Here is a 21,623-nt window from a genome sequence, read left to right on the forward strand (position 1 = left end):
AAAGAGTCATCCACTAGATGTCCAGAAGATACTTGATAGACACGCTAAAGTATTTAGCGATATTCCTCATGGGGTTCCTCCTGACAGAGGGATGGAACATGTTATTGAGCTCGAGGAGGGAGCCAAACCAGTTATGATTACTCCCTGTCGTCATCCTAAGAAACACAAGGATGAGATAGAGAAGGCGATTAAGGAGTCGTTGGAGATGGGGCATATCAGGTCCAGTAAGAGCCCCTTTGCTTCAGCAGTAGTATTGGTAAAGAAGAAGGATGGGACGATGCGCACGTGCATCGATTACAGGGCACTGAATAATAAAACAACTAAAAACAGGTATCCCATACCTAGGATTGATGAGCTGATTGATGAGTTGCATGGGGCATGCTTCTTCACCAAAATTGATTTGCGATCCGGATCCCATCAAATCAGGATGAGAGCAAAGGACATTGAGAAAACAGCCTTCCGATGTCACTATGGCCACTTTGAGTTCATGGTTATGCCATTTGGTCTAACCAATGCACCTGCTACATTTCAAAGTTGTATGAACCAGGTATTCAGGAAGCAGCTGAGGAGATTTGTCTTGATCTTCTTTGATGACATCTTGGTCTTCAGTAAGACCTGGGAGGAGCACTTACATCATCTGGAGGAGGTGTTATCTATTCTGGAGAGAGAGTCATTGTATGTCAAGGAATCTAAATGTGAGTTTGGCATGACTGAGCTCCTTTATCTGGGGCATATCATTAGTGCAGATGGCGTTCGGGTTGATCCCGAAAAGATTAGAGCTATTGTAGAGTGGCCTACTCCCACAAACCTTACACAGCTTAAGGTATTCTTTGGTTTATGTGGTTTTTATAGGAGGTTTGTTAAGGGATTCTCACAGATTGCTACACCCTTGACAGATCTTACCAGGAAAGGAGCCTTCGTGTGGACAGGGGCAGCACAGAGGTGTTTTGAGCATTTCAAGCAGGTAATGTCTTCATGTCCAGTTCTAGCTCTACCGGATTTCACGAAGCCTTTTGAGCTTCATTGTGATGCATCAGGTGATGGGATTGGAGCAGTATTGATGCAGGAGAAGCATCCCATTGCATTCGAGAGTAGGAAGCTCCGAGGAGTTGAGAAAAGTTATTCTGTCTATGACCGGGAGATGTTGGCCATAATGCATGCATTGGCCAAATTTCGATCATATTTGGTAGGTGGATGTTTTGTGATCAAGACTGATCACAACAGTATTAAATACTTCATGAGCCAGCGTGATCTTAATGACCGGCAACAAAAATGGGTGACTAAATTGCATGCTTATGACTTTGACATAGAGTTTGTCAAAGGTAAGAAAAATGTGGTGGCTGATGCCTTATCTCGGAGACCTCACTTATGTGCTCTGGCAGAGATTTCAAGAGATTGGAGAGATCGGATTATAGCAAAGTATGTCGGAGATGCTTGGGCTTCTGGATTGATTTCAGGTACCATACAGGATGATCGCTATGAGGTGATAGATGGATTGATCAGAGTTCAAGACAGGGTTTATTTGATTCCGTCATCATATTTGAGAGAGGCGATACTGAAGGCATTTCATGATGCACCCACAGCTGGACATCCGGGGGTCTTCAAGACCTACAGGCAGATCCGAGAGCGGTTTTCATGGAAAGGGCTCAAGGATGATGTTCAGAGGTATGTCAGGGAGTGTGTGGTTTGTCAACAGAATAAGGGAGAGCACACATTTCCTGCAGGTTTATTACAGCCTTTGCCCATTCCTGATAGGAAATGGGAAAGTATTTCGATGGACTTCATCACTGGTTTACCACGAGTGCAGGGAAGGGATTGCATCTATGTGGTGGTGGACCGCTTGACGAAGTTTGCTCACTTCTTTGCTATTCCATCCACTTACACAGCAGCACAGGTGGCAGATCTTTTCTTTAAAGAGATATTCAAGTTACATGGGCTGCCCAGATTCATTGTCAGCAACCGGGATAGTAAGTTTATGAGTGTTTTTTGGCAAGAGTTGTTTAGGTTGTGTGGTACAGATCTTACACCTAGCACTAGTTATCATCCGCAAACAGATGGGCAAACAGAGATTGTGAATAAATGGGCGGAAGGATATTTGAGGAACTATGTAACTACCCAACAAAAGGCTTGGATCAGATGGTTGCATATGGGAGAGTATTGTTATAACACCACTTATCATATGTCCATCAAGATGACTCCTTTCATGGCACTCTATGGTTATCTTCATGGATTTAGTTTTGGGGGACAGTAGAGTGCCCAAAGCCAAAAACTTATTGTAGGATAGTCAAGACATCCTGAAAGTGCTCAAAGAGAATATACAACAGGCCCAGAATCAACAGAAATTGTATGCTGATCAACACCGAATAGAGCGTAGCTTCGAGGTAGGGGATATGGTTTACTTGAGGCTACAACCATATAGACAGTCATCGTTCAAGAAGAGCGGAGCTGAAAAGTTGAAACCTAGATTTTATGGTCCCTATAGGGTGATTCGCAAAGTGGGCAAAGTCGCCTATGAGCTTGAGCTTCCAGAGGGCAATCGAGTGCACAATGTGTTTCATGTGTCTAGGCTTAAGAAAGCCATTGGTCAGAGTGTAGTGCCTTTTGCAGATTTACCCCCTTTGGATGAGGAGGGGAAGCTTGTGTTAGTACCTGAGGCTATTCTGGATACCAGAGAGAGGAAGCTTAAAAACAGGATAGTGAAGGAGTATTTGGTCAGATGGAAAGACCTGCCGGAGGAAGATTCTACATGGGAGAGTGAGCAGGTTATTCAGCAGGCTGGACTGAGATTGCTTGAGGACAAGCAATTTCAAGGGGGGCGAACTGTAATGTCCCCATTTTAGCAGTTGACCAAGTGTGTGTGCGTTAGCCTTGTTCTACATGGTCCCGAGGGCTAACGAAGGGTTTAATGGGATCTTGGAGTGTTTTGGCCTAGTCATTTCCAGTTTGGGCCAAAACGAAGTTGATTTACTCAGTTTCAGGCATACTTACTATCTTTAGTAAGTCGGCAGGACACAGTGCAGGTCAATTTTGGTGATTGGATTCGATACTCCTCGGTGAGAGCTTTCCGATGAGCTATCACTCGCATTATTCGGAGTCCGATTGCTAATACATTTTAATGCTTGAAGTTTTATTAAAGTAACGTCTAATTTAATTGTAAAATATTAAAGTGTTACTTTAATATTTATTTTATGGTGATGTGTACCCAAGGGAGACATAAGGGGTATTTTAATATATGTTTTATATTACACATCTTTTATCCCACATTGCCCATATGAGTTGAGCGGACTCGTGGGAATAGAATAAAAGGAAGCATTTGTGGCTTCATTAGACAGGTTGAATATGAGAAGAAATTGGTGGGTGAGTTGCAGCTTTGTTCTTGGCATTTGAGGACGTCTATCCTCTCTTGTAACATTCTAGACGTCATTCCCTTGGGGTTTGGCCTTTGGAATTCTTTCTTATTGGCTTCATTATCAGGTAGTTTAGTTGCATTTCCGGCTACAGGCAAATTTGATATTTTGCTCATATGTTCTTCAGTACTTGTCCGACGCTTATGCCGCTTGGAGGGAATGGTATTATGAAGGTAGTGGACTGATTGGAGGACAAAGTATTGTAGCAGCAAGTTTGTAAGCATGGGCTGGAGTATTATGACAATATTGCTGAAGTAATTAGTGAGTTGATAAATCTGCCGTGTATTTGGTTTTATGAATTCTGTATTTGGTTTTATGAATTCTGAAAGTAACATTTTATTAGCAGCCATTCATTTCCACTTTGCATATTATTGTAGTTTCTTTCTTGTTTATGTTGTATGATACCAATTCCATGCACGAAACACAACAAACAAATAAACGTTTGATTTCCGGAGTTATAAGGGGTTTTAAGAAGTTGAATGCAAACTGTTTGACATAATTCCTTTCAGCAATTTGGTTTAGTTTTTGGGACATCCAGGGGTGCTCATTACAAGTTTGATTAATGAACAACAAAAGTTTGATACATAGCAAAAGGAAGAAGTTCGGCACCAAGAAGAAAAAGGTTATCTTGACTCTCTCTCACGGCTTCCTAAAAATGGAGAGCAAAATGGGACTCCTTGGTTCCCATCGGTTACAAAAAGACTATAATCGATTCAAATTCCCAAGTAAAAAAAAAAAAATCAATAAAAAATAAAGAAGAGGAGAGGAAAAGATTAAAAGTTTGGAAGAGAAGTTGGAAAGATTATAAAACAATTTGAATTGCCAAATATTAAATTGATTTATCATGCCAAGAGTTAATCGACTAAAAGAAAGAATATTAAAATGGAAAAAATAGAATTGGAAGATTATAGTTTGAATATTATAATAATTTGAATGTTATTATAATTCAAATATTATTATGATCTTATATTTATATATGTACATGCAAACATCACTTTATATTAAATTATTAAAATATAAATGTGCCAAATCATTTTTATATCTATATGCACATATATAGGCATATAATATGATGAAATATTAATTAACTTCTTTTGAGTTGTGTTTTATAATTTAATTATTTTGATTAAATTATTTATTTAAATAGCTTATGCGGGTCCCACATATGTATCATGTTTTTGAGTTGCTAGGTCGTCAACCCATTTTCTCAGTGATGGTGATGCTCCTGCCTAATTCTTTTCTCACAATGCTTCCACCCCTTTGACATGCTTCCTACAAGGAAATTCTCCACAGTTAAATTATATTATTATAATAAATTATTTAATTATAAATAATCACAACGGTTAACCATCTTCTCAATTCCATGAAATTGTGATTAACGATCAACTAGCATATTATCTTCATGTGAAATCATAACGACTAACTATCTTACCAATTCGCCAGATTATAACAATTTAAATTGCCAACTGACTTCATGTGAACCTCAATGGTTATATTTCAAATCAAGTCAAAAATTGGGATGTAACACTAAGCCTATTATGATTACTCCTTATTGCCATCCGAAGAGGCTCAAAGATGAGATTGAGAAGACCATACAAGAGCTGCTCGATCAGGGCCATATTAGGCCAAGTCCCCATTCGCTTCTTCAGTTGTCCAAGAAGGATGATACCCTTTGGATGTGCATTGATTACCGGATGCTGAATAAGAGGACCATAAAAAAACCGGTATCCCATTCCATGGATCGATGAGCTCATTGATGAATTGCATGGGGCAAAGCATTTTTCATAGATTGATCTGAGATTCGGCAATCATCAAATCTGGGTTAGAAAGCAGGACAGAGAAGACAACGTTCAGGTGTCACTATGGGCATTTTGTATTCTTGGTCATGCCTTTTGGTCTCACCAATGCTCTTGCCACTTTTCAGTTTACTAGGAACAGGGTGTTCCATAGTCAGCTTCACAAGTTTGTTTTGGTCTTCTTTGATGACATTTTGATTTATAGTAAGACTTGAGATGATCATGTGGTTCATCGGAATACAATCTTGGATATTTTGGATCATACTTCTTTGTATGCCAAAGAGGCCAAGTGTGCTCTTGGTATGACAAAGTTACTTTCTCTGGGACGTTTCTCACGACATGCCGCTCCCCTTACAGATTTGACCCACAAGGGGGCTTTCCAGTGGTCAACCCAGGCACAAGAATGTTTTGAGAAGTTTAAGACTATTATGACTTCATGTCCAGTATTGGCTTTACCTGATTTTTCTAGACCTTTTGATTTGCATTGTGATGCCTCCGGAGAGGGCATTGGTGCTGTTTTGTCCTAGGATAGACATCCCATAGTTTTTGAGAGCAGGAATTTGTGGGGTCCTGAGAGAACTTTCAGTATTTATGATAAGGAGATGTTAGCTATCATGCATGCTTTGGCTAAATTCAGGTAGTATTTGGTAGGCAACAAATTTTGTATTAAGACTGATCATAATAGCCTGAGAATTTTCCTAGGGTAGAGGGATTTGAATGAGAGACAACAGAAATGGGTCAGCAAGCTTCAGTCTTATGATTTTGATATCTTCGATATGAAGGGGACTCAAAATGTAGTTATAGATGCTCTTTCAAGGAGACCTCACCTTTGTATAGTTTCTGATATTTCAGAGGATTGGAGATATTTGATTATAGCTAAATATGCTAGAGATCAGTGGGCAATAGGTATTGTGGATGGTAGTATTTAGGATGAGAGATATTCGCTTTCAAGAGAGTTGATTATCTACAAAGGGAGAATATATTTGATTCCAGAGTTAGATGTGCGTAAAGTTATCCTACAGGCATTTCACGATTCTCCTATGACTAGTCACCTTGGGTTTTTTAAGACTTATAGATTGGTTGGGGAGAGATTTACATGGAAGGGATTGAAGATTGATGTTCATCACTATGTCCGAGAGTGTTCGATTTGTTAGAGGAATAACATGAACACACATATCCTGCTGGTTTATTACAGCCACTTCCTATTCTTGAAAGGAAGTGGGAAGGGATCTCCATGGACTTCATTGTGGGCTTACCTAAAGCCCAAGGGCGGGATTGTATATATGTGGTAGTAGACAGGTTCACAAAGTATGCTCATTTCTTCCCTTTTACCACTACCTATTCAGTTGTGCAGTTGGCTGAATTAGTTTTCAGAGAGGTCTTCAAGTTACATAGTTTACTCATAACCATTATGAGTGACCATGACAAGTGATTTATGAGTCATTTTTGGCAGGAGATTTTTACATTGTGTGGGACTGAGTTGACTCCTAGCACTAGTTACCATTCATAGACTGGTGGCTAGGTGGAACTAGTAAACAAGTGGGTTGAAGGTTATCTGTGGAATTATGTCTCTTCTCAGCAGAAGGCATGGGTAAAGTGGATTCACTTATGTGAATATTGTTATAATTCCACTCATCGCATGATTATACAGATGTCGCCTTTCAGAGCTATATATGGATATGAACCACCTAGTTTTGTAGACTTGTTATGTGATGATAGTAGAGTACCAAGTGCTGGGGAGTTGTTGCAAGACAGTCAAGATGTAGTGAGGAACTTGAAAGATAATATACCAAAAGCACAAAATCAACAAAAGCAGTATGCTGATCAGAAGAGAACAGTTCAAACTTTTTAGGTAGGGGACATGGTCTACTTGATGTTGCAGTTGTATTGATAGTCTTTGATCAAGAAAAGTGGAGCTGAGAAACTTAAGCCGTGATATTATGGACCCTTTCAGATTGTGCGGAGGGTTGGTGAGGTGGCATATGAATTGCAATTGCCTGATGATAGCATAGTTCATAATGTGTTTCATGTTTCACACCTCAAGGGGGCTTTGGGTCATCATGTGATACCTTCTCCTGTATTGCCTTTGTTGGATGATGACAGAAGATTGGAGTTGATTCCGGAAATAATTCTTGATACTAGAGAAAGGCAGTTGCGACGGAGGACCATTCGTGAGTTTTTGGTTAAGTGGCAGAATCTTCTAGATGAGGACGCCACTTGGGAGCCTGAGGATATTCTACAACATCCCGAATTTCGATTGTTTGAGGACAAGCAATCTTGGGGAGGGAGGACTGTAATGTCTCCAATTTAGCAGGTTCCTGGAATTTGGATTTGTCAGCTCATCAGCGTGACCCCTGTGAGTTGACATTTGGTTTTGGGGATTTTTGGTATGGGTTTGCTATTTTTGGATTTACTATTTTTAGTAAGTCATTTTTGGCCAGTTCCTATTCTGGTCAAGGCAGTTCTGACATTGTTGGTTACTAATCATTTTGTTTTGGGCTCTGGGCCCATTGATCTGGTGAAGTCATATTTATTGCGATTATATTGAGGCTCAATGGTTATTTAATGCATTGGTGAATAATTATGGTGCTTATATTATAAAGTGATTGAACTTTATATTATAAAGAGGTTTAAGTGAGAAGAGTCAAGGTGAAGACAGGTTGCACAAGTCTTATAAATATGACTTCATTTGAAGAGATATATAAACAAGTCATATATTTTATCTCTTGATAATCTGGCGAGGGTTTGAAGGTATTTCTGAGTTTCTCATAAACAATTGTGCTGAGGTATACAATTGTTTTAATCTCCAACTATAACTACTGTGGTTAAGGAGATTGGCATTCTGAAAGTAATTTGATTGCTGCTAAAATTGAATTGTTTAGCAATTGGAGGGAATTCGATTGGTTTTAGTTTGAGCTGCGGTTGGAATTCTAGAAACATGTGTGGCAATAAGTTTCATTTTGGTCATCCAATAACGTCACAATCAATTGGGCAATAGCATACGGCTAGCAGGGAACGACACCAACATTCTGCAATTCACATGAACATCCTGCAAAATTTGTTTGTCTTTAGATGTCCACCATTCCGCTTGCCAGTATTAATTGATATTGGAATTGGCTGTTCGACAGTGGTTCTTTGGAGTCTGGGATTGGTGTTTGAAGTTGGGGGTAGCTAATGTTGTGTGTGGAGCCACAATTAATGCATTCGGAACGCCATTTTAAACCGACAATAGTTGCTTTTGTCCACGGTAAATTAGGTTCTTTGATAAATAAAAAATCTAGAAAGATTAGATTGTGAAATTGGTCAAAAATCTTGTCTTTATTTGCATTCCATATTTTTTTGTTCTCCTTGATTCTCTTGCATCCTGATGATGGATCATGTAGTATGATCTGAAACGTTGATGACAAAAAAACTCACACAATCATGCCCAAAAATCAAATATGACAGTATTTATGGATTGTGGAAATCTGATAGCTTTGATCTTGTCTTTACTTAATCATTAAATGCAAACTAGTTTCTAGAGTTGGTTTTTTATTCTTAATGTTACCTTGCATCCTTTATATAATTTAAAAAAAAACTCAAAAAAGGAATATATTTCAAACAAAAAAAAAGAAACTCGTCTATTGGCTTACTAAGACCGGCAGAAGTGAACATAAGGTTTTTATAGATATCAAAATTGCGATTGAAGAACCTGTTATCATTTATTGTGATAACACAAGTACAATGAGTATGTCTAAGAATCCTGTATTGCATTCTAAGACTAAGCATATATCTATAAAGTATCATTTGCTGAGAGAGAAAGCAACAGAAAAGTAGATCATATTAGAGTATGTCAGTACTAAAGATCAGATTGCAGATATCTTTACGAAGCCTTTTCCTAAAGATACATTTGAGTACTTGAGAGGTATGCCTGGGGTTATGCCCCTGCCTACTTCTGAGTAGATGATATGGAGAGTGCATCAGTCCAGTGGTATAGAGCATTATTATTTGACTGGACTGAATGCTGATGCTTCCTGTATGGGCGAGTATCTGGTATGTACTGAGTCATTGAGGACACTTGGTATTTGGTATTTGATATTGAACAATGGCTTTGGACACTCAAGCTGGTTGATGACTTGGAGCAACTGATTAATAATTGGTATATTAAGTTGAGGCCTTCGACATTGATGTTAGTTGGAGAGAATATGCATGAAAAACATCTCCTAAGGCATGGGGAGAGTGTGTACGAGAAGAACAAGAAGCATCAATAGAGTATTATTTGGTATTCTTGGAACTTATATGTTTTTCATCTCTGATGCCATCAATGCCAAAGGGGGAGATTTTTAGCATTAATGAATCGGAAAAGCCTCAAGGCTGACTCAAGGAATTATTATAAAGATATGGTATAAAGGAAAGATGTTTTTCTTTATTGTAATGAGTGTGTTGAAGGATTGTGATCGTTGTTGAAGTGTGAATTGCGAAAAGAAGCAAAGTGCTTACTGAATGCGTGTAAGCGATCCAAGGGATTATTGGATGCAAGATTCGAGATTTGTTTACAATATTTGAAGGAGTAGAAGTCCAGTTGACAGGATAGAGACAGAGGAAGGAAGTACATTTCAGTTTTATTATTCTGCAAGGAATAATACAGAGATCATTTGGACAGTGGGTTCATTGGTCTTGCCTGTGAAGTTGTTGGGGCAGCGGATCCAACTCTCTTCCACAACTCCTAAAAGGGTTGGAATCTCCTAACAGGGATTCAAAGTCTCCTAACATGGACTCATATGTATTGAATGTTGTAACAGACTCTAATAGGGTTATCCTCTAACAAGGAATATTTATATTAGTACATCATCTTGTGGGTATCATCCCCACCGAGATTTTTGCTTTGATCAAGGGTTTCCCTAGTTAACATATCTAGCGTTATTGTGTATGAGTATTTTGTTGTGGTTTTATATTATGTTACTCATATGGTTAAGATTGTGTAAAGTTGTTAGTTGTGATATTAGTTGGATAACTGATTCACTCCCCCTCCCCCCCCCCCCCGCCCCCCCCCTCCTAGTTATATCAGTGGACCATATATTCTAACATCTTGCTATCTTTTGGTAGATCCAACTCATAAGCCACCACTCCAGCCTTCTTGCTCACTTTGAAAGACCCATAATAACATAGTTTTAGCGTCTTCGCTCCGCTCCTCTTGAGAGGGGACTGTCTATAGGGCTGTAGCACAATGTAAACCATGTCTTCCACCTCAAATGATTGCTCAAATCTGCACTAATCTGCATACTCTTTTTGCTAGTTTTGTGGCTTCTGCATTTTCCCTCAAAGATCTCATGATATCCTAATTCTCTTGCAACAGATCTTTGGCACTAGGCACTCTGTTGACACTGAAAATAAAATCTAAGTAATTTGGAGCATCCTAATCATATAGAGCCATGAATGGTGTCATCTTGATGGACATATGGTATGTTGTGTTGTAGCAGTACTCGCCAAGATGCAACCACCTCACCTATTCCTTTTATTGCCCTGCTATATAGTTACAAAGATATCTCTCGACCAATTTATTCACTATCTTAGTTCGACCATTGGTTTGGGGGTGGTAGCTAGTGCTTAGTGTAAGCTTTGTACCACATAGCCGTAATTGACAATAATACGAGGCAACACATGCAACTTGAATACCTCCCTAAAGAACAACTCTACTATATGTATTGCTGTATATGTGGATGCTATGGCGAAGTAGTGAGCGATCTACATCAGGTGATCTACCACTACATAAATCCAATCCTTGCCTTGGACCTTAGGAAAGCCTGTGATAAAGTCCATTGGTACACTGTCCCATTTCTTCTTTGGAACGAGCAAAGGCTGCAACAACCCACCTGGAAAAGAGTGCCCATGTTTATTCTGCTAGCAAATTGTGCACTTCCTCACTTGTTGTTTACATTTGTTTTGAACCCCTTTTATATGAAGTGCTCTCTTACTTGCTTGTATGTTTTGAACTATCCATGATGACCTATCATAGGTTTGTCATGGAATGCTCTCAAAATCCTCTAGTTAATAGAAGATCTAGGTACCACCAATATACGACCTTTATGCATGATCAAATCATTCACCACCTAATACCCCTCATGTTGTTTAGTACCATCAATGATGCTCGTAGCCCACTTGTCCTTCCGCATACTCCGCGAAAATTAACTCCCTCCACTCATCCAATATAGCTCCCAAGGCACACCATTGAGGTCAAGGAGACAAAGCATCAACAATTATGTTTTCCTTCCCTTTGATGAAAACTATGTCAATGTCATAAGCCTGTAGTTTGTTGATCTATTTTTGTTGTCTATCATTTAATTCTTTCTGCCCAAGGAAATATTTCACTAGTGTAATATGTTTTAACTGTGAATTTGTTGCCCACCAAGTATTGGCTGAATTTAGCCAACACATGCATAATGATTAACGTTTCCTTATCACAAATGTTGTAACTCCTCCCATTACCTCTTAGTTTGCTACTCTGAAATGTAATAAGGTGCTTATCCCGTATCAAAATTGCTCCAACCCTCTCTTTTGAAGCATCACAATGTAATTCGAGTGGTTTGTGAAAATCTGGAGTGGCTAGAATTGGGCGAGTGCTCATCAACACTTTAAACCTGTCAAAACATTGCTGTGATCTATCTGTCCACTTGAATACATCCTTTCGAGTCAAATTTGTGAGAGGAGTTATAGACTATGAATAACCCTTCATAAAGTGGCCATAAAATTCACGTAGTCCCATGAATTCTCTAAGTTGTTAAAGAATCCTGGGTGGCAACCAATCCATAATAGCCTGGATTTTCTCCAGATGCACACAAACACCTTCAATTCTAATGGTGTGACTCAAATATAAGAACTCATTCATCCCAAATTCACATTTAGACATTTTAGCATACAAGAACTCCCACTCTAGAATGCTCAAAACAATATCAACATGTTTTAGATGCTCCTTCAAAATCTTGCTTTAGATAAGGATGTCATAACAGAAACTCAACACAAATCTCCTCAAATGATCCTTGAATATCCTGTTCATTCATGACTAAAGTTAGTTGGCATGTTTGTCAAGCCAAAAGACATGACTAAGAACTCGAAATGCCCATAATGACACCAAAAACCCGTTTTCTCTATGTCATCCTCCTTAACTTGTATTTGATGGTAGTGATGGAGCCCTAATTTCCAAAAATAGGGCCTCTATTAATGATGCTAGAGATTTGAGAAAACTATCCACTTATGCCAAAGTAAGTTGCATATCATGACAGTGTTGTTGTTGGTGTAAAGTTAAAAGACAAGTAAATAATAATGTAAAAGGTGCAATTACTTTAGAAAAGGTGAGATATATCTATGACTTTTCATTTAAAAGGTCACATCTCTAAGATAAATAGGGGAAGTTAGATGAAATAAAAGACAAATTCGATATTCCACAAGAAATATTTATATATTCAATTGTACGAAGGATAAGGAGCACAATATGACTTTGTAATATAAAATATAAAAATTATATTTTAATAATAAAATAAAAGGCCCTTTGTTTACTTTTATTGAAGGCATGGAGATTTAATCTGCAGTTGATTCGTCCTTTATCATCATTAAAAAATAAATTTGTAAACAATTTTGGCTAGATAAGTGGACAAGGTCATCTATGTCATATTAAACTCGATCGTCCTAGATTTTGTAAAATATTTAATTGTTTTTGAATCTGTGTCCTCTCTGTCTCCCCGAGCTTAGGAGTTAAAGGGCAATGTGGACTAGTTTAGAATTGCGTATATATATTTGATCCGTTGTGTCTTGATTGTTAACCTATTTATAGTTTATGTGCATAGAACATTATAAAATTCTACATTATAATCTTCATTGTCATTGACTATGTTGCCCGAATAAGCTAAAGCACTAGTCTTTTTATCATTGATGTATTGGATTTATATTTGAAGTCATAAAATCTATAACTTCCTTCTTACAAACCTCAAATCCATTTTTAAAAACCTTATACAAAACATTCATTTTAAACCATCACACAACTCCATATTAGTCGAGTTCAAAGACCTCGCTAGCGGGAGAACTCCAAAGCTTAAAATCACTATAGAAAAACCTTTAACCAAGTAGTCAACATTTGAGGTGAAGGTCTACCCGCTTGGGTGAAGCAGAGCCTAAAGTGCAGGGAATCAAGGCGATTCTTGTTCGTTGGCTAGAACTAATAGTGGAATCCTGTTGGAGAAGTGGCAAGCTCTTGGATTTCCAATCTGCGGTTTTGGGAACCAACAAGTAGCTCGATCTCAAATCTATTTTGGAAAAGTAAGAGGCTCTGTGTAACTCTATCGGTTAGCTCATCTATATGTGGAATTGGGTACTTGATCTTAATTTTCCTCTTATTCAATTCCTTGTAGTCAATGCACATCTGAAAAATCCCATCTTTTTTTACTGAAACTGCCGCTGAAGCGAATGGGCTCTTAGTAGGTCTAATGTGTCCCATCTCAATTAGCTCCTTAATTGGCTTAACAATTTCATCTTTATAATTTTTTGAATGCTTCTAGGAAGTAATAATTTTAACTCCCTCCTCGAGCTCAATCACATGCTCCATACCCCTATTTGGTGGCTTGGATGGTGGTATATCCTGAAATGCTTTAGAGTGTTTGGTCAGAAGCTATGTATCTGTTGGGGATAATCATGCTTCTGCTATGTACTATCCTTTGGCATCAACACTATCCCTTCTGCCCACTGCACCTGATCATGTTGTATCAATCTCTCCATCCGCCTAAGTGACACCACTTTAAGTCAGACATCTGATAGTGCTCTAATTACTACTTTTCTATCCTTATGTTCAAATTTCAAGTCCATTTTGTCCAAGTTGAAAGTGAACCCATGAAGCGGCTTCATCCAACCCAAGAATACAATCCTAATCCTCCATATTAACAATAAATAATTCCTGAACCATGTTGTAGTTGCCCATTAGCAAGTGCAAGTCAATAATCACATGAGTGCTATGTAGCTTGTATCCACTGGCTAGTATCACTTTAAAACCCTCATACTCCTCAGTTTAAAGTCCTTTTGTCTTAATTAATCTCTTCGATACAAAATTATGCATGGCACTTGTATCAACCAAGGTAGTAACTCACTGCCTCTGTACTAGGTTTCTCACTCTGAAGGTTATTGCTTTGTCATCACTTGCGAGACGTACTTGATTCATCTCCTATGGGTTTTACCTCATCGCTGCCCTATAAATCAGATTGTGTTTCATCATCCTCATAAACTAATTCCTCTGTTGGGAAATATTCTATTTGGGTTGCCATCGCCTTTACAGGGCACTTGTGTGAAACATCCCAAGGTTCTCTACAATGAAAGCATAATTTCTTCCTTCTTAATTCATTAAGTTAATCAGTACCCAACCTTTTTATTTCATTCATAGGTGGGTCTTTCTGAAAATCTTCTTATCCTTATCCTTTTTTTAAGTGGATCCCTCATAATGAAGCTTATTGAAGGCTCCATGTCCCTAGCCTTTTTATAGGCTTCTAGTAATGTGGCTGGCTTAGACCCTTAATCCATTCCTTTAGAGGCTCGACAAGTTCATCCATGAGTAACACCAATAACGTCCTCTAAGAGATATCCGTGACAAAAACCAAGTCTTTGAAACTCTGTAATGAAAGCGTCTATTGAACTCCACTGATTAAGTTGAGCTAGTTTCTTAAAATGTGATTTAAGGTCGTTGTCAAAACTTTCTATCAACATCTCTGTAAAATCAATATAGGAAGTAATCTGGTTGTGGCCCATAGTGACCATAGCATGATGCCACCACTCATGTGCTAGACTATCCAAATGTAGTGCTTGTATATGTAATGGCCTCTTGTTCCAATATTTGGTTTAGCTGAAAATACATGTCTACATTTTGTATCCATGCCCTGGCAGTCGTCTTTATGGATCCATCAAAGTAAGGTAAAGAAAGTTTACTAACATCCTTTTGCAAATCAAGGTGCTGCCCCCTACCACCTGTCCATGGCATATGTTTCAGCCTCACATCGATGTATTCCTTAAGAGTTGTGGGAGCCTAAAATTCCTCTCCACTAGCTTCCCAATCTCTCCTAAACTGAGCCTACAACTCAGTAATCTAGGGCTCTCGTCCATGCTGACCCGGAAATCTAGGTTTAAAAATAGGTACAATGGGTCTTGAACATATTGTTCTCGCTAGTCTAGGTGCCTTAAGAAAATGTCTTCCACCTGTGCTCCTCCACCATTTGCCCATTTTGCTCGCCATTATTACCTATATTATTCACTCCATAATGTCCACCATGTTGGGTGGATATTTTGCAACCTACAGTTTTGGGTAAGAATTCAGTCGCAAAATAGGATGATTAGTTACAGCGTGTGAGACATAGTCTCTCCTACCTTGAAGGGAAGGCTCCCCCTTCTCACCGTTCCTTGGATCAAATCAAGGTAAGCAAGAAGTTGAGAGACTTTGTAAGGGGTGTTACCAAAATTCTTTCCTCTTAGCTTTCAAGAAAGAATCCACTTACTCATGGAGCAAGTAATGGGCAAGATGAAACCTCAAACTACACTTCTATCCAAAGAAATGTGAATCGGAATCGGATCGGAATCGGCAAGGCCGAATCGAATCGTGAATCGGCAATGAATCGGCGATGAATCGGCAAATTTGAAAAAACCCTTTAAATTTAAAGATTTTAACAATTTAAAACTTATTTCATGCACCCTTTATTGAATATAACTTAAGCACACTATAACATCATCAAATAGAAGTTAAAACTGAACATACATAAACATGAAACATAAAATCCATCACATACGTAACTATGTTATCTAAGATTCTAAAATGTAAATTGTAGGCTAGCTGAAGTAAATAGAAATCAAATGATCATAATGATTTAAATCATAGAATGTATGTAAGATGATCCATAAGACATCAAATCATAAATTTATGTAAGAATCTAAGATGAAGATCCATGAAAGTTTGAAACTTTGAAACATATGTCTATCAATGATTCAGTATCAATATCTGTAAACAAAATATAAAAACAAGGCTCCAGCTCAAGCCTCAGGCTCATAGTCATCATCATCCTCAACATCATCCTCAAGCTCGGCTACAGCCTCAGCCTCAGCCTCTGAGTATCCAGTCTGCCTAGTAGCAAGGCGTCTAATGTAGGTCCTAGAGGACTGTCGAGCCATATCTCCTGCATATAAGATGGGCTCACGAATGTCGCTAGGGCCTGTGTCTGTGCGTGCACGTGTGCGTCTACCAATGCCTGAAGAACGTGCTCTAGCTGCCTCAGCCTCTATATCCACCTGGTCAATCCACGCACGGTCTTCCTCAGTGAAGACTGGATCTACAACCTCTGTGAGCCACTCTGATTCTGGATCAATCTCCTCCAGAATGATCGGAGAGGAGTCAGTGCCCAAAATCTGTCTGATCCTAAGACGGAGGTTGTAATGAACGAAGACAAGATCATTCAACCTCTGCACTGTCAACCTGTTTCTCCTCTTCGAGTGGATGTGCTCGAACATGGACCAACTGCGCTCACATCCAGAAGCGCTGCTTGGCTGACTCAGAATACGAATGGCAATTTTTTGAAGTTTTGGGGTTGTGGCCCCAAACATTTGCCACCATCTATCTGAAATAAGGGAAAATAAAAATAATTAGTCTCATTTACAAATTAAAAATTACAAGTTAACTCTAAAATTACATAATCAACTTTAAGTTTAGAATCTAGATTCATGAACATTGAATATATTATTTAATTTTTACCTGGCTGTATTGTTTCCCGAGCATCTATGGCTACCCTGCTAGAGAAAAGTGGCCCTTCTTTATTATTGAACTTATCAAGCTCAATAATTGCAGCACTGCTATCCTCATCAGTACTCAACCTCTGGATCACTGTATATAATCCGGTGAGAACCTCCTCATCCGCCTTGAAGTCAGGACGGAAACGAAATGCCGAATTCAAAAAGTAAGCTGCTGCATGGATGGGTCTGTGGAGCTGATTCTGCCATCTCCTATCAATGATGTCCCAAATAGGGGCATACTTCTCCTGCACTCCTGCATACTGAGCTCTAATGGCCTCCTTGGCCCTATCCATGCCCTCATATATGTAGCCCATAGAGGGCTTCTCCCCATCAGCAGTTCGTAGGAGAGATACAAGAGGCTTAGTGGCCTACATATAAAGTAAAACAAAAATTTGAGTCAAAACTTAAACATAGAATAATTCAATAATATAAGGTAAAACTAAATCATTAAACAATTAGCATAGTAAACTGTAAAATATTAAATGTTAAATTGCAATAAAATTACCTTAAGTATTTCTCTAGCAGGTTTCCAAAAACCATCATCATCAAATATGCAATCCACCACATCTATCCCTGCAGTGGTCATAGCATAGGAAGATGAAATCCACTCCCGCCCAACAAACATGCTCCTCAAATCATCCCTTGATGTCAACAAGGACTGCAAGGTGATGAAATTCGAGGCAAACCTCGTGATCCCTGGACGAGCTAACTCTTTGTCTCCTGTGTACTTCCTCATTGTGCTAAGGACAAATGAATGATTATAAATAAACTTACATATGTTTTTTGCCCTTTCCACACATGACTTGACCCACTCAAGTTTGCCAATTTCCTCCAACATGAGGTCAAGGCAGTGTGCTGCACAAGGGGACCAAAATATGGTGGGGTGCCTCTCCATCAAAAGTTTGCCTACAACAATTTTAAGATAATTAGAAATTCAAATTTCAAACATGTTAGAACTTAGGAAACTTAGAAATTCTAAGTTAGAATTAGAAAAAGTTCAAAATTCAAATAAATTTATTTTCAAAACTTAAAAAGTTAAAAGTTTACCTGCAGCAACATAACTTGCTGCATTATCCATCACCACTTGCACCACATGTTGTTCCCCCACCTCTGCTATAACTTCCTCAATAACCTCACATAAGTATGTGACGTTTTTTACATGAGCAGAAGCATCAATGGATTTGAGGAACATGGTATATCCTACAAGTAACAAAACAACGAATTATAATTACTATTAGCAATCAACAAATCAAAATTTGAAATAGTCAATCACGATTCAAAATTATGTATGTAGGAAAGTAGAATGATCAATCACCTCCACAGGATACAAGAAAATTGAGGAGTGTTCTTCCCCTCCTATCTGTCCAACCATCAGTCATGATGGTGCAACCCTTTTCGATCCACTCCTTTCGGTTGTCCTCAAGCTCATGCCTCATATCCTCAACCATTTCCTCCAGGAGGTATCCACTCAACTCAGCCTCAGTTGGGGCTTTAAACCCTGGACCACAAATGGTAACTGCATCTATCATGTTCTGCCAATAAGGAGTCCTGTCACAAATAGATAATGATATTGATTAGAAATTTAGATGTCAAAAACTAAAATCATAAAACAAGTAGATATAATTAAAGTTTTACTTTTACTTTTAACTTTAACTTTGAAGATAACAAAGAAAAAAGAATCAATTACCTGGCTGCAATAAATGGAATGTTGCAAAAGTACCAGAATTTGCAAATCTCTTTTCTGGCAGCATCATGAATCTCCTTGTTCAAACCCATGCCCTCAAGCGTGGGTTGGGAGCCAGGAGTAGTGCGGGGCACAAAGTAACTATCCATTCTGCTTTTCCGCACTCTAGGCCGCAATAGGTTGGTGTTGGACTCTGTCTCAGTATGAGACCGACTACCACTAACACTCACATGAGCACTAGCACTAGGATGAAAAGGAGGCCTAGAAGAACCCTCCCCAACACAACCTACGGATGCGGAAGCTGATGCAGATGCACTTGCAGATGTAGATGCGGTTGCGGATGTGGGAGCACGGGAGCCAATACCTCTTAACCCTTCAAGTTGCATTTTCTTAGTCAACTTGTCTTGTTTAATTTTTTCTAATGCCACTAAACAAGAGCGTTTTGCCTCAGCGGTTTGTTGAGTGCAAACTGTGACATCATGGCCAGGTATGCCAGCAATGTGGTATTTCAATCTATAGATACCTCCCGAATTTATTTTTTCTTTGCAAAATATACATTTTGTTTGATATTTGGTTCTCCCAGGAAACTCTTCATTATATTTCCAGCATTCATCTTTTTTACCCATTGTGGAAATTGGAAAATGAAAGCAAAGGGCTGCTGCAATAAAAAAATTCATGTAAAAAATCAAAGTTTGCAACTAATAAACAAAAACTACAAAACAACAAACCCTAGTTTGCAATTTAGTAAAACTAAAAATAAAAAACATTCAAGATTTGCAAATGAACACTAAAAAAATTTAACAAAAAATGCATACTACACTAACATGCAAAAAAAAAACCAACACTTACCTCTTGCAAATGAGTTGAAGAGTGTTGATATTGACTCCTTAATGCTCCCAATGCAATTTATGGCCTCCCCAAATGGACTTCTGATCTCTTTGGTGCTCTTCCTTCTTGCCGGTTGGAAACCTATGGATTCTCTTTTCTCTTCTTCTCTCTCTCTTCCTCTCTTCTACTCATACTAAACAAATAGAAGGCTCTTTAGGGTTATAACAAAGAGGAAAGTCAACTTAGAAAGCAAATAAAACATGTGTTTTTTTTAAAAAATTGAACTTTCTATCCTTGCTGCCGCGGCCGATTTCTGGAGATTCACGATGGCGATTTTGGCGATTTTTGCCATGAATCGCCGATTTTGGCGATTCAGGCGATTCACAAGAAAAAATCGCCACCAGCGATTTCCGATTCCAAAAAAATCGGGAGCCATGAATCTTATCGCGATTTCGGCGATTTCGGCGATTTCATGGCGATTTTTGGAACTATGCTTCTATCTAAAGTTGTAAATGATGACAGCGATAAACCTGGTAGAACTCGAAGTTTTTGGGCAGCTTCTTGAGATTTATTTCATCTGGATTAGCTGGTGGAAAAGATTTTCTCAGATCTGTCTGGACATAATATATGTCTTGACAATCATACTGATGAGCATAGACTAGGAAGTGGACAATGAACTTCACTTTTTTGATGGGGATTTCAGGCAATATAATAGAAAGTGGTGTTTTGAGGTATAGTCCAAGATCATGAGTAACAAAGTTGTGTTATGAGGCTAATATCATACTGAGGTTTAATTTCCTTGAAATATTTGTAAAAAGAATAATCAGGAAAGAGCTTTCTCTCAACTTTCAATCTGTTGTTGCAAGAGCAGAGGTCAAATCTGGATCACCTTGAAAGAATGTAAAGGCACTCTAACATAAAATAAATCACATACCAGAACCTGCAGGAGTCAAGAATCATCAGTCAATTAGTGCACTGGATTATTCAATGATTAGGTTAACATGCTGATATTGGGAATAACTAGATTTCAATTGGATAAAGGAGTAGTCTGGATGGCCCTTGTATTGTTGATAAAGTTCCTCTTAGAAGGCAATATAGCATGTGCAAAATTATCTATGGTCTGTGAGAGCACTTTGTAAATGCAATTCAGTACAAGATGGCACTAAAGAATTAATGAAAACATAGAAAAATGAATGCAAAATCGCAGTTTCTTATCTCAAGCTTCAGTTATGAAATGGATCTACCCTCCCATTTTGGTGGCTTTATGTGCAAGCAACAGTGAAAGAGATATTCATCTTTCCTGAAGATCAAAAGACCCAGTGAAACATTTGTTAATAGGAGTTGGGAAAAGATGATTTCCGCGTTGATGAAGATGCCACGAGCCGCGACATATGTAGAAGCTTTTGAACAAAAGCACGCAAGGCATACTCGAGAAAGGTCAATGGGAGGAGGAATGTTGTGAAAAGCTTGAGCGTGAGAGCTTTTAGATGCCGCTAAGGTCGAGGCATGAATGAAAATCGTTTATAGGTGCATGGAAATGAGCGGACGTGACACATGATTCATGGGATGATATTCGTAGCAAGCAACCAGCATGAGATTTGATTGTTGGATCAGATGCTAAAGTCTGCGAGCAGCAAGTTCTATTTATTTGAGTTCAATTACTAATGTATACAATTTCGTCTTTATTTGCAGGAATATGCGTAAGGGGCTATCAATGGCAAACGTCTGGTGCAAGTCGCAGGCATATAAAGGAATCTCGACAGACAGATTTGGTTAATGATGATTCGCATGGAATAATGGACGTTGAGCATTCGTGGGTTGAAAGTCAAGCAAGATGTCAGATACATGCTTGAACAAATGCTCACGAAATGACAAGCGGTTTAGGAGACAAATTGGACATCAACACCAGCGTAAATGCGTATGAGGAAAAAAGCCGAAGATCATTTGCAAACTCAGTGGAATGAAGGTTATAGGGGCCCGATGAAGACAAATAATAATTAAAACCGCCAGCTAAAGAGTGTTTATATTTTGATTACTTCACAAAGATTAGCGGTTTGGTATTAGTTTTGAAAGGTTGTGACATTAGAACACAACTCTTCCTAAAAAACACAACCTTTCAAAACA

At 38.6% G+C, this 21,623-nt stretch overlaps 3 protein-coding genes across 3 annotated transcripts in view; 1 reads left to right on the top strand and 2 right to left on the bottom strand.

Moving 5' to 3' along the window:
* The window catches only part of PAS1 (FKBP-type peptidyl-prolyl cis-trans isomerase family protein), a 324,212-nt gene that overhangs the window by 90,308 nt on the left and 212,281 nt on the right, over positions 1-21,623 (top strand). The window lies entirely within an intron of this gene.
* On the bottom strand, positions 16,044-17,364 carry LOC149562132 (uncharacterized). Its single transcript, XM_089825668.1, has 2 exons — positions 16,950-17,364; positions 16,044-16,815 (listed from the first exon to the last, which is right to left on the bottom strand). Exons 1-2 carry the CDS (start codon positions 17,299-17,301, stop codon positions 16,235-16,237), a joined length of 933 nt encoding a protein of 310 aa, XP_089681794.1. The 5' UTR covers positions 17,302-17,364; the 3' UTR covers positions 16,044-16,234.
* On the bottom strand, positions 17,415-18,531 carry LOC149562133 (uncharacterized). The gene is made up of 3 exons (XM_089825669.1): positions 18,303-18,531; positions 18,035-18,187; positions 17,415-17,893 (listed from the first exon to the last, which is right to left on the bottom strand). Exons 1-3 carry the CDS (start codon positions 18,514-18,516, stop codon positions 17,466-17,468), a joined length of 795 nt encoding a protein of 264 aa, XP_089681795.1. The 5' UTR covers positions 18,517-18,531; the 3' UTR covers positions 17,415-17,465.

This window comes from Cupressus sempervirens, chromosome 4 (genome assembly GCF_028749045.1).
Source record: "Cupressus sempervirens isolate cs-2001-9-10 chromosome 4, ASM2874904v1, whole genome shotgun sequence".
NCBI classification, from domain to species: Eukaryota; Viridiplantae; Streptophyta; class Pinopsida; order Cupressales; family Cupressaceae; genus Cupressus; species Cupressus sempervirens.

What these genes read in the sequence shown, in the direction of transcription:
- LOC149562132 (XM_089825668.1), bottom strand. Translation starts at nt 17,301, where the DNA reads ATGGGCTACATATATGAGGGCATGGATAGGGCCAAGGAGGCCATTAGA. An exon ending in TCGGGAAACAATACAGCCAG is followed by an intron (nt 16,816 to 16,949) that starts GTAAAAATTAAA and finishes CCCTTATTTCAG; the next exon opens with ATAGATGGTGGCAAATGTTT.
- LOC149562133 (XM_089825669.1), bottom strand. Translation starts at nt 18,516, where the DNA reads ATGATAGATGCAGTTACCATTTGTGGTCCAGGGTTTAAAGCCCCAACT. An exon ending in TTTTCTTGTATCCTGTGGAG is followed by an intron (nt 18,188 to 18,302) that starts GTGATTGATCAT and finishes TGTTACTTGTAG; the next exon opens with GATATACCATGTTCCTCAAA. An exon ending in AGCAAGTTATGTTGCTGCAG is followed by an intron (nt 17,894 to 18,034) that starts GTAAACTTTTAA and finishes AAATTGTTGTAG; the next exon opens with GCAAACTTTTGATGGAGAGG.